Source organism: Peromyscus californicus, unplaced genomic scaffold (assembly GCF_007827085.1).
Source record: "Peromyscus californicus insignis strain IS unplaced genomic scaffold, ASM782708v3 Scaffold_16__1_contigs__length_79575227, whole genome shotgun sequence".
In the NCBI taxonomy this organism is placed as follows: domain Eukaryota; kingdom Metazoa; phylum Chordata; class Mammalia; order Rodentia; family Cricetidae; genus Peromyscus; species Peromyscus californicus.
The window spans coordinates 4,871,422-4,883,687 of NW_026294458.1; the positions used below are offsets into that span (position 1 = coordinate 4,871,422).

At 51.4% G+C, this 12,266-nt stretch overlaps 1 protein-coding gene across 5 annotated transcripts in view; it reads right to left on the bottom strand.

Moving 5' to 3' along the window:
- The window catches only part of Vps8 (VPS8 subunit of CORVET complex), a 236,527-nt gene that overhangs the window by 1,612 nt on the left and 222,649 nt on the right, over positions 1-12,266 (bottom strand). For all 5 annotated transcript variants that reach the window (XM_052740097.1, XM_052740098.1, XM_052740099.1 and 2 more), the window contains one exon: positions 3,079-3,159. In XM_052740097.1, the coding sequence (XP_052596057.1) occupies positions 3,079-3,159 (81 nt within the window). The remainder of the gene's footprint in view (positions 1-3,078; positions 3,160-12,266) is intronic.

Genomic DNA, 12,266 nt, shown 5'->3' on the forward strand with positions numbered 1-12,266 from the left:
TTCTATAAGTAAGAGCCTGGCAGCCTGGCACTCAGAAGCCTTTGACGATCAGAGGAGATGAGGCCAGACCCAGGAGCTGAGACCTCCTGCCTGCTAAGCGGCAACACCTGGACTCTCCCACAGTGCTAGCCTGAAGGGAGACTCAGGGCCAGGATGCCAGCCTGGAACAGTGGATGGGGACTGGAGATGGAGCACAGTGCCCCAAGGCCACTCTTCTTGGGAAAGCTGCTGAGGCTTCACAGGATGAACACCTTTCTGTAGGGACTGCCCCAAGGGAGGCGAAGTAGTAAGTAAGCCTTCAAACTGCTCAGGGCGATTGTGTGCATCTGTCTCCTGGCATCAGACAGTCCCCAGGAATCTCTGCAATTGTCTCTAGGGCCAGGCAGGCTGGGTGCTTTTCATAGGTGACATTTCTAGTCCTTCACAGAACCCCAAGGAGTGACTCTCTGGGCCATCAAGCTATGAGTGAGAGGGTAGGATTCAAACTCAGATCCATGTGGCAATTTCTGTTCAGCCAAGCTGCCTGTGGTCTTGCCTTCTGGACGTTGCATTCCCATCACCTGCTCGCCTGCCCCAACTCCCAGCTGTTCTGGTCTCTCGCAAGGGGTCTCCCATCATACAAGCAATAACGGTACAGAGTTCGTGTTGCCATTTGGCTGACGACATAACCCCTGGCCGCAATACTTAGGGAGCCGAGTGGAGCTCTAAGCTCTAAGTACCAATATATCAAAGCAACTCAGTCCTCAGTCTGGGCTCAGCAGCTCACACTCACTGTCAATCAGCTTCAGCTGTCAACCTGACAACTGGTCATCTGGGAAGGGGGCCCCTCAACTGAAGGACGACCTCCATCAGACTGGCCTGTGGGCAGGTCCGTGGGGCCATTCTCTTAATTGTTAATCAATGTGTGTGGGGGTGTCTGGCCCACGGTAGCTGGTGTCCCCCCAGGCAGGTGGGCCTGGGCTAAAGAAGAAGGGTAGCTGAGGAAGCCAGAGAGCAAGCTGGTAAGCAGCGTTCCTCCAGGACCTCTGCTTCTGTTCCTGCCTCCGGGTTCCTGCCTGAGCTCCTGCCCTGCCTTCCCTTGATGATGGACTGCAACCCTGAGGCCGAAGTAAACGCTTTCCTCCCCAGGTGCTTTGGGTCACGGTGTTTTTCACAGCAGCTCAGCAACGAGAGCAGACCAGAACCCTCAGTCACTGCATGCTCACACCGTGGCTGTGAGCCTCCAGCCTGCGAGGTGGCCTGTGATGGCCACTGGCTCATGCACTGGACCAGGGGCCTAGGATGGAGGCTGGCTCATGCACTGGGCCAGGGCCTGTGATGGAGGCTGGCTCATGCACAGGGCCAGGGCCTAGGATGGAGGCTGGCTCATGCACAGGGCCAGGGCCTAGGATGGAGGCTGGCTCATGCACAGGGCCAGGGCCTAGGATGGAGGCTGGCTCATGCACAGGGCCAGGGCCTAGGATGGAGGCTGGCTCACGCACTGGGCCAGGGCTTCCACAGGTGCCCTGCAGGGTAAGACCTTCTTGTGCTGGCGCCACATCCCATGGCACTTCCACTTGGATCCACCCAGCTTGTGAGGGGCTGTGAGGAGACTGTGCCCAAGGTTCCAAAGGAACAGGCGAAGGATGCTGTCCTCAAGGGGCGCCTGTGTTCTCCACCACGGCAAAGAGAGCAACCACCAACCACGCTCCTGTTTCTTAGGAGTCTTGCTGTAGCCTCCTCCTTTACTGTAGTGACGAGGAAGTCACTGGCCCTGAGGAAGGCTCAGTGTGTGAAGCAGAATGGAGATTCTGACTCCAGTTCCTGGTCAGAGCTTGGTGGCAGGAAGGATGGAGTGACACCAGCCAGTTCAGTCAAACTGCAGGGTCCCATTCGGGAGATCCTGGAAGTTTCCAGAACTAAGAACCTCTGTCCAGACCAATGACCCCAGAGGGAGTGCCACTTTCTCCCTGTGTCTGCCGAGTGAGGGCCGGGCTGCGTGCCCAGAGGCAGCTGGGATGGGGTGAGATGTGGGTGTGGCCTGGCATGGAGGAGCGGACAGTTCTTCCAGTGGCCCGGAGCCAGCAGGGGCCATGCAGGAGGGAGGGACAAGAGGTGCTCGCCAGCCAGACCTGCATGGCCTCGGCGGTCACGCGGAACCTTACCCAGAGCGCGGGCAGTCTGGAGGAAAAACGTCTGAGAGTGCAGAAAAGACGCTTCCAGGCTTTCCCGGGGGGAGGCTGAGCCCGGGGTGCCACCAGGCCTGTGCTCCTGATGACTGGATGGGACAGGGGCCACTCCTGAAGTAGGCACTAGGCAAGGAAGGCAGGCTGAGAGCCCAGGGAAGCACTTTGGCCTGCCATGGATGCCTGTGTGGTACTGACTGCTAGTACCCTTCAAGTCTGCTCTCTCTTCCCAAGTTGTAAGGGACCCAGAGTTCAGCCCATGTCCAGTTCCGCAGTCCTCGCTGCAGCTAGCTCGGAGCCCACAGTCCTACTTAGCAGACGAAGGGAAGTAGTATGGACAACCTCTGCCCACTGCTCTTGAAGAGAGGGCTAGCCTCATCTTCCTTTTACTCTGCTTGCTAGCTGGCATGCGGAAGCAGTGGCCAGAGCTGGACCAACCATGCTGAACTAAGTGAGCATAAGCCTCGAGCTGGGGGAGACCTGGGGGTTCAGGGATGGCGTCCTGGCTTGCTGCACTTATACTTCCATTAGTTCCAGCCGCTGTTGCTTAGTACTGTCTTCCATGGCCCAGATCCAACTACAGCAGATGTTGAGGAGGGCCTGGCTGTGGGGCAGGTTTGGGGTCTCGGATGTAAACAAAGTCCTCCTGAAGGAGGAAATAGGCTTCTAGCTTGTTCTCAATGGAGACAGGCCAGGCACAGCCCTCTGCTGCCCTCATGGCCCCCAGGAGGTAAGTAACAGATGCCTCTCTATTGTCTTTGCCCTTGCACCACATTCTGCGTGCTCTCGGGGCCAGGACTGGGGGGCCATGTGGTCAGAAGAGGCACGAGGGGGCACCTTCCAAGCTAGAGCTGGAAGCAAGACTCCAGTCAACTACACAGCGGAAACAGAAGCATCAACCCTGAACCATTACCCGAGAACCTCCTCGGTAGAGCCGGCAGAGCTGATCAAAGGCTTGCATTTGCTGTGGATCCAGAGCTGGCTCGGAGTTTGCCTAGGGAATACAGAACGGTCAGATCAGTAATGACATGTCTGTCCCTGGGCAGCCTCTGACCTTCCTCACATGGATGAAGCAAGACACAGTAGTTCCCTCATGTGTCTGAAGAAAATGATAGTCCTGGCGGCTGGGAGATTTGTTAGAGCATCCAGAAGAAGCGGCCTGACCTTCTGAAGGCCGGCTTTGATGGTCCTCCCAGCCCGATCCTCTCTTTCCACACCATGACCTCTAAACTCCCCATACTCGTGACCTCCCTGAGGGCTTCTGAGCCGAGTGTCTTTGGTCCACCCACATCCGTCACGTAATGTGGCTCCCACAGACAGTCCTCCTTTGTCATTTGCTTGTTCATTATAACTTTGGCTACAAGACCAGTCTGCAGCAGCTTCAAGAGGGGATGCTGGAGCACCTCTGTCATCTGTCCGTCCACCCCGCAACCCCCAGAGCCTGACAGTGCTGCAGACCTTGCCTAACTCATACCTGGGGAGGGGAGAGGGTTCCAGGCAAGGAGCCCTGGGGGTCGGCAGCTATCTGAACAGTAGCACTCACCTCATGTGACCTTGTCATTTCACTCCTCTGACCCTGGAGGTGACCCTTGGGAGGTCACTGACAGTTAAGTTAGAGGACAGTCTGCCTCCTACTAGGCTAGGGCTCAGTCATGCTAGCTGTTGTAACTACACCTCAGAGAGGTTAGAGGTTTATCTTCGAAGTGTTTTGTATTTGTGCATTAGGCTAGCAAAAACTGCCTGTTGTTGCCTTACACTATGAACCTCTCAGGCAGAAAGGAAAAGGGTTTCTCAAGCATGCATCTCACATGTGTGACTGGAAGGGCTTCAGTGCTGAAGCATGTGGGGATGACAGTAAGCCAGAGGGTAAGCACTGAGGCCTGGAGCACAGGCGTGGCCCTGGCTGCTGCGTGTCCCCAGTGGGCCATCGCAGCATTCCTAGAAAGCACTCCATGACAAAGGTCCGGGCAGATTTACTTTCCCACTAGAATGCTATTAACTAGTTAATTAATTAATCTGGGGTATGTGTGCATGGTTCCTGAGTGGAGGTCACAGAACAGCTTACAGGAGTCCGTTTCATCTTTCTCCTGTGTGAGTCCTAGGACAGAACCCAGCTTTGTCAGGTTTGGGGGCAGTAGCCTTTCCCCGCTGAGGTGTCTCGCTGACCCAGATGTGAACTTAAGATGGCATGATATACAGAAACTTTAAGACATAATGTAAGTTGCCTTTGTCTTCTAGAAATGGCTCGCTTCTTTCCCTTAACATTTGCGCCTCCCCCAGGAGACAGCTGCCTGGGGCTGGAAATGGGAACAACACTGTGTGAGACCCGCCTTGCTGGCCCGCCTGCAGGTACCCCAGCTGTCTTCCAGCGGTAGGAAAGGAAGTCAGACACTCCAAAAGGCAGCCGCTGAAGAGAAGAGGGCTCACATCTCCCCAAACACAATGTCGTAGCTGGTCTAGCTTATGGCTACCTCCTCCTCGATGCACGTGACAGTATGGCTGGCTGAGGGGGTGGCTTGAGGAGGTGCAGAGAGGATGAGGAGGGTGGGGGGACCTCTTGGGGCTGGCTCTCATTTGGGCACACTCATTTCACTGGATCTTGCAGACAGATGAAGGAGCCCACTACAACCTGAGAGTGTTAAAGCTGCCTTGACACTTTTTAAGAACCACTTGGCCTCAATGCTATTTGGTAGAAAAAATGAGACTGGAAAGAGTATACATCACACGTCTGATAGATTTTATAAGATGTCCAAGGAGGTTCTAAGACCTGAAGTCTGAGAAACACACCAAGCCCGGCTCAAACCACAGCCCAGGGGGGAAATGCCACACCGTTCAGGCACAACACTGAAAAGCATGACCCAGCGTCTCTTTCAGATCCGTTAGCACTGGTGCCCAGGCTGGGTGCAGGGCAGGTGGGGAGGGAGGCACATGTCCTGGACTGGCCACTCTACACCTCTGCCACGTCCCATATAAGGGACCATCCCTGGTTATCGGGCGGCGAGGTGTCTTGGCTTCATCTCTGCTACTGTGACCGATACCCTGATGAAGAGCAATTTAGGGAAGATGGATTATGAAGTTTACAATTCAGGTTTCAGTCCATTATTTCAGTGAAATCAAGGCAGGAAACTAAAGCATCGCATCCACAGTCAGGGCAGAAGGCAGAAGCATTGTCCTTTCCTCCTAGAAGCTAGCTTCCTCCTCTCTACATTGCTCAGGACCCCCCTGCAGGGGAGGGTGGATGTGGGAGCAGTGGGTGTGGGTATGGGTGAGGGGTTGAGAGTGGTAGGGGAGTGTGGGGAGGCCCCGCTGGTCAGATGTTGCAGTCTACCATAACTTAGCAGCTCCCCCAGGGCTCAGCACAATATGGAGGACCCCCTGCCCTGCCCCAGCAGGGGGCTTCCTGCTCTTTTACCTAGCCTTATCTGGAGGATGTCTCTAGGCCCAGGATGCCTGACTTATCTCAAGGATGACCCTTGACACAGTTCCCTGCAATGCTCTTCCCCTGCAGCCTACATGGTGATTAAGTAACATGCTCCAGCTATTTTCATGGGGCCCTGCTGCCACTAATGCAGCTGTATGATAGGAGGGTGCCACCTAATGGAAAACAGGGTTTGCCCCAGCTACCACTCCAATGCTATGTATCTCCTCTACTCTGGAAAAGAGTTGAGCTGTCACTGAAGTCACATCCCAGGGGGCTATCTCTACTGTGGTCACAGGCTGTGTACAAAGCTTTCTGTTGCCGCTTCTGCCCCTGTGTCCTTGTGGACTGGTGGCCAATGACACTGAGGAAAAAAGAGTGGGTGTGGGTGGGTCAATTAACAATCAAGACACCCACAGGCTAACCTGAGATCAATTCTTCCTCTAGACTCTAGGTGGAGTCAAGCTGAAAGTTGAAACTAACACACAGGAGGGTTCAATAAGAACGGTCCAGCAAGAGAGGCAAACAAAGAAGGGACTTGTGGAATATTAGTCCAAGGTGTGTTACATTTGTTTGTGCTGTGGAGCATTTGTTTAATGATGCAAAGACGTGTTGCATTCTTTTATGTTGCACTGGCTTAACTCTGTGAAGCTGTGTTACTGTGCCTGTTTAAAACACCTGATTGGCCTAATAAAGAACTGAACAGCCAACAGCAAGCAGGATACAGGATAGGTGGGGCTGGCAGGCAGAAAGAATAAATAGAAGGAGAAATCTGGGAGAAGCAAGAAGACAGACAACAAGGAGAGGAGGACATCAGGGGCCAGCCACCCAGCCACACAGCCAGCCACACAGCCAGCCACACAGCCACACAGCCACACAGCCAGCCACACAGCCAGCCACACAACCAGCCACGACGAAAGTAAGAGATACAGAAATAAGAAAAGGAAAAAGCCCTGAGGTAAAAGGTAGATGGGATAATTTTTTTTTTTTTTTTTTTTTTTGGTTTTTCGAGACAGGGTTTCTCTGTGTAGCTTTGCGCCTTTCCTGGAACTCACTTGGTAGCCCAGGCTGGCCTCGAACTCACGGAGATCCACCTGGCTCTGCCTCCCGAGTGCTGGGATTAAAGGCGTGCGCCACCACCGCCCGGCTTAGATGGGATAATTTAAGGAAAGCTGGCTAGAAATAAGCCAAGCTAAAGCCAGGCATTTATAAGTAGTAATAAGCCTCCATGTGTGTTTTATTTGGGAGCCGAGTGGTGGGTTCCCAGAAGAGTCAAAGACAAACAACCAACAAAACTAGTCAAACACTAGGGAAGTCAGGCCATTTAAAAAAGATGCTGCGAAACCCAAGTCAACACACGGCAGAGCAGTGACAGCAAAGAAAGCTGTCCCCTACGGAGATACCTGTGCAAACTGGCATCAGATGTCAGGACACTACACTTCATGTAGAATCCTAAGATCATGACGGAAAATGCAGAGGTAGGGCCTGGCCACTTCCCCAGACCCTGTAAAAGAAAACCTGCATTGGCCGGGCGGTGGTGGCGCACGCCTTTAATCCCAGCACTCGGGAGGCAGAGCCAGGCGGATCTCTGTGAGTTCGAGGCCAGCCTGGGCTACCAAGTGAGTCCCAGGAAAGGCGCAAAGCTACACAGAGAAACCCTGTCTCGAAAAAACCAAAAAAAAAAAAAAAAGAAAAGAAAACCTGCATTGGACATTGTGATCTCTTAAGTTTCGTTACTAATTGTGCTTCTGTCCTTCCTCGTCCATCTCTTTCCCAACCTGCACCAGGTCTCCCTGTGCAGGCAAAGCTGGCCTCACACGTGCATTAGGCCCATCTCTGCCTCCTGAGCAGTTGGGACAGTGTATGCCACCTTGTTTAGATGAAATGGTCTGCTGCCAGAGAAAACGTGCTGAAGAGAACTGGTGGCAACTATTTCTGTGGGCTGAGACAAATGCTGGTTTTATCTTATTTCTCACAGACTTGCAGTTTTACAAAATCTAGATTTTTCTCATTTTATTCCAGCCAATATATTTTGGAAGCAATTAAGATCTTTTTTAGGAAAGTGAAGGTCATGTCACAGGGTAGTAGAATGCTACTGCTAAAAACAGAACCACGTCATCAAGCCCCTGGGAAATACTGTATAGCACGTGGGCCTATTCTGGGCATGGGATACACCAGTGCCTGCCCTTGGGAGTTTGCTGGCTGAGTCAGAAGTGCAGACGTCTCGGATAAGGTTCATTCCACAGTTTCTGACCCAGCGAGTCTCAGTCTTCAATGTGTAGAACTGCTCAGGGTGTTATTCAATGCTGACTCTTGATGACAGTATCCAATGGAGACCCCACAATATGGGGGGCTAGGGCAGGAGAACCGTTTGCTCTGAGCCAGCCTGGGATACATGGTGAGACTCTCTTATACATTTTAGTAATAAAAAACAGATGTGGGCTAGCAGGTATGGCGTGGGGTTTGAAGACACCCCACTTCAAGCAGCTGAGGGGGATGGTGTCTGCACTGTTCCTTATGGTGTCCTGATATTGACAGGGTACGTTTAGGTTATTAGGTGTCTTAGCTCCTGGTTCAACTGTATCCAGCCAATTAATTAGCACTTTTTTTCCAAGGTAACTCAATTAGTTATGTTGCTTTCAACATTTGCTGGGTTCACACGCACCCTAGTGATCCTTGCTAAGATTGTTTAACCAGACCATAGTGTCCTTGCTAAATGGTTTGTTTGAATCTTACTGGATTGAACACTTTTCATTTTACCATGTAAATAGGGCTATGTAAATTGAAGACAGTTGGGAGGTTTGTCCAATAAAACATGTAACATACACATGCACACGGAGGACATTTTTCCAGTCACATAGCATACCCAGGTGAGTTGGCAGGGTTGGCACCTGGGTATGGTTGGCCTTGCTCAGGTGCCATTTCTCTATTAGGCCTTTAAATTTCCTGGAGCTGCCAAGAGAAGGGGTTTCTAATAAGGCATCTCTGGTGGTTTGACTGAGAATGACCCCATAGGCTCATGTATTTGAGTGCTTGGTCCCCAGTTAGTGGAACTATTTGGGAAGGATTAGGAGGTGTGGTCTTTTTGGAGAAGGTGTATCGCTGTGAGTGGGTTTTGAACTTTCAAAAGCCCACACCAAGCTCACTCCCCCCCCTTCCCTCGCTCTCTGCCTGAAACTTTCAGGTCAGATTTCAGCTCTCAGCTACTGCTCCAGGACCATGCATGCCTGCTGCCACCATGCTCCTGCCCTGGACTGACCCTCTGAAATCCTTAGCAACCTCTCAATTAGATGCTTCATCTGTAAGTTGCCTTGGCCATGGTGTCTCCTCACAGCTGTAGAGTGGTAACTAAGCCAACATCCTACAACAGTGAAGGATATATCACTGAAAGTGACAGGTTCTTTCTTAGAATATGAGCCTGTCACTCTAGGCACCAAGAAATTGCCTCCCGGGGTATGTGGGAGCCCCGAGACCATCTAGGAGTAGAGCCACCGCAGGACGGTGGTACCCCATGAATGGCCAGAGCCACACACAGTAAAGTGACTCGAGGGGAAATGAGACAGCTGGCTGTTGAAGTGCGTAGGACCTGGTAGGTGTTCGCCTGCCATGAGCACTTCCTGAGTTGAGAGCAATGAGTTTGGATGGTAGCGACCGTTAGTGCACACAACGGCTGAGGTGAGGATCTGAACTTCATTCCTCTAACGGGAGGACAGTGAGGGTAGACAGAGCCTCTGGCAAACAGAAGGCTGCGCATCCGACTGTGGGCATGAGGCTCTGAGGTGCTGACTGGCTCCCGTCCACTACCTCCAGCCTCATGGACTGGGATTTCTAGAGATCCTCCTGTGTCAGGCCCTGGGGATGGACAGTGCCTTCTTTTGCAAGTTGTCTTGGTCCTGGGGTATCTTCACAGTGACAGAACAGTAACTAAGGCATCCACCAATAGCCAATAGCTCCCTGGGCAGAAGTTTTTATTCTTCAAAAAATTCGGATTGCTCTCTTCCAGACACCCTCTTGTCTGCCTCCCATCCCTCCCACACTCTTCCCCCGTCTTTATCAGTTCTGTCCCCAGGTTTATGGCTTTTGGTTTGGTCTGGTTTAGCCAGGGCCATCTGTGTGCCACTGGATTAGAAGTGGAGCCTGGTTGGGTCATCAATGGACCCCCAGCTGAAGGCAGCGATTTCCTCACCCCTCAACTATCGGTAACCAACAGTTCAGCTGTGTGTGTGGGGGGGGGCGCTTCTGACAGGGTCACCACGCCTGGCTCAGCCCTACATCTTATCTGTCCTAGCCTCAGCACGCTGTGCAGCAAACGTTTGCTAAACCCCACATCATGACCCATTTTGAGCTGTCAATTCACAATTGGACTTTGTAAAGGTTCCTGTGATTGCGGGTATGTTTGTCCTACACGTCAGCCAAACCAGTAATTTTATTTAATCCGGTTTGGGGAAAGTATTTTTAAATGTCAGAAAAGAAATGAATGAAGGCCTGTGCCACTGTAGATGCTGGGGCTGGAGGTCTGTGCTGTGCCCCGGGCAGAAGCTGACACTGTCTTCGACAGTCACTACCACACAGTCTCAGGTGAGTCACCTGCTCTCTCTGAGCAGGGTGGGCTGTTCCTGAATAAGGAACAAGGAATAAGAGTGTTACTTGTGGTAACACCGGGAAACTGATCAGAGCTTCCAATATGAAATGGCTGAGCAGCTGGAAGAAAGCCATGCCCAGGACCCCAAGAGCTCTCACAGGGGTTGGTACTCAGAAGACAGAGAAGAGCCTGCAGGCAGGCCCTGCATACACAGCCAGTCTCCATCACGTGCCTTCATGGGACCTGTCCTAATGTGACCAGAGACCCAGAAACAGAGCACTGAAGCACAGTGCAGAGGCCACAGTGACGAGTCCAGGGAACAAGAAGGGGCATGGTGCATGGGGAGAGTATAGGGCCAGGGCAGGGCCAGACAGGGCCAGGCAGGGCAGCCTGCTCGCTAACACCAAGATCAGCCTGCAGCAGCCTTAGAATAAAGATCTGCCCATCAGATGACTGGAGGGATAGGAAAGGTGAGCGACAACACTTAGTCCTTTCTTATTCAACAGTTTCCCACAAACCCCCTGCAGTACAGAGAGACAGGGCATGGCTTCTGATGGTAGAATTGGCTCTTCCTGGATTCTGGCTGAGTGGTTCTCTCAGTCTGTTCTGTTGTCCGTGAAACTCTGCAGAGTTATCTGAGACTTACAGATGTTTAATAATGGTAGCAGTAACTGTGAGTGTCTTGAGCTGGAAGTGCCTGGTAGAAAAAGCAGTGGACCGGGGCAGGACACCTGAGCTCTCATCTGCTCAGCAGCTTCCTGGGAGCACCACCGGGCCCAAGCTACAATGTCATTCAGAGCACTGCTACTATGTGCCATCCAGAGATGTGGGCACCATGAGATGATGCGTATTTAGGGCACGGGAGCTTCAAGTAACACAGTGGTGTTTACTGAAGCCAATCATGGCTCTCACCGCAAATCAAAGCAAACTAGAGGCGCGGCCGCCAACCAGAGGCACCAGCAACCCGACAGCCCTGGAGGGAAATGGGATTTGGGGGAAAGAGGTTGTACAGAACTGATTTGATGAGAACTCATCTGCCAAGGCAGTGTCAGGCACAAAGTCAAAGTGGGAGCAACGAGAATTCCACCCAGAAACTTCTAGAAACGAGCATACTTTCAGCAGAGGCAGGATACAAAACCAAGTTAAATCACAGCCTTTCTCTATGCCAATAGCAAGGAGTCTAAGGAACAGATCATGGACATGCTTCCGTTCACAACAGCCTCAAAAATTAAAATGTCTAGGAATGAACATAACCAAGTAGGTAAAAATATCTCTACGATGGAAACTTAAAATTCTCGGAAGAAAGAGACTGAGGAAGACATCAGAAGGTGGAAAGACCTCCTATGTTCATGGATTAGTAGAAGCAATACTGTGAAAATGACCATCCTACCAATTCAATGCAACCCCAACTAAAATCCCTATAGAAAACAACAACAACATTCTAAACTTCTCCTACAACATAAAGGTGCAGGAAAAGTCTTTCACACAGGGCTCCATTCGCTGAGAATTAAGGCCACAGCTGACAAATGAGACTCCATAAAACTAAAATGCTTTACAGCAAAGGAACCAAGCAAGTGAAGAGGACGCCCAGAGTAGAAAAGAACCGTTGCCATCTATGCTTCTGAGAGAGGATTAATATCCAGACTACAAAGAACTCAAAACACAGTAAAACAAATAAAACAATTCAATTTAAAAAACAGGCTATAGATCTGAACAGCGAGGTCTCAAAATGAAATAAAAATGGCTAAGAAATACCCTCAAAAGTGTTGTTCAACTTGGGGCATGGTGGCATATACCTTTAATCTCAGAAGGCAGAGGCAGGTGGATATCTGTGAGTTAGAGCCCAGCCAGTTAGGGCTACATAGTGAGAACCTGTATGTGCCCCTCCCCACCCCCACCCCCACCAAAATGTTTAACATCCTTAGCAATCAAGCAAATGCAAATTAAAGCCCGCGTCCCACCTGCCCCCCTTTCTAGAGCTCCTTTCTACTTTGCTGGCTTTGCGGTTATTTTATGATATATACTCAATGCTAAAGATCCAGAGCTAGGATCCATATGAGAGAGAGACTATATGGCATTGGTATTCACTCAGTACAATACT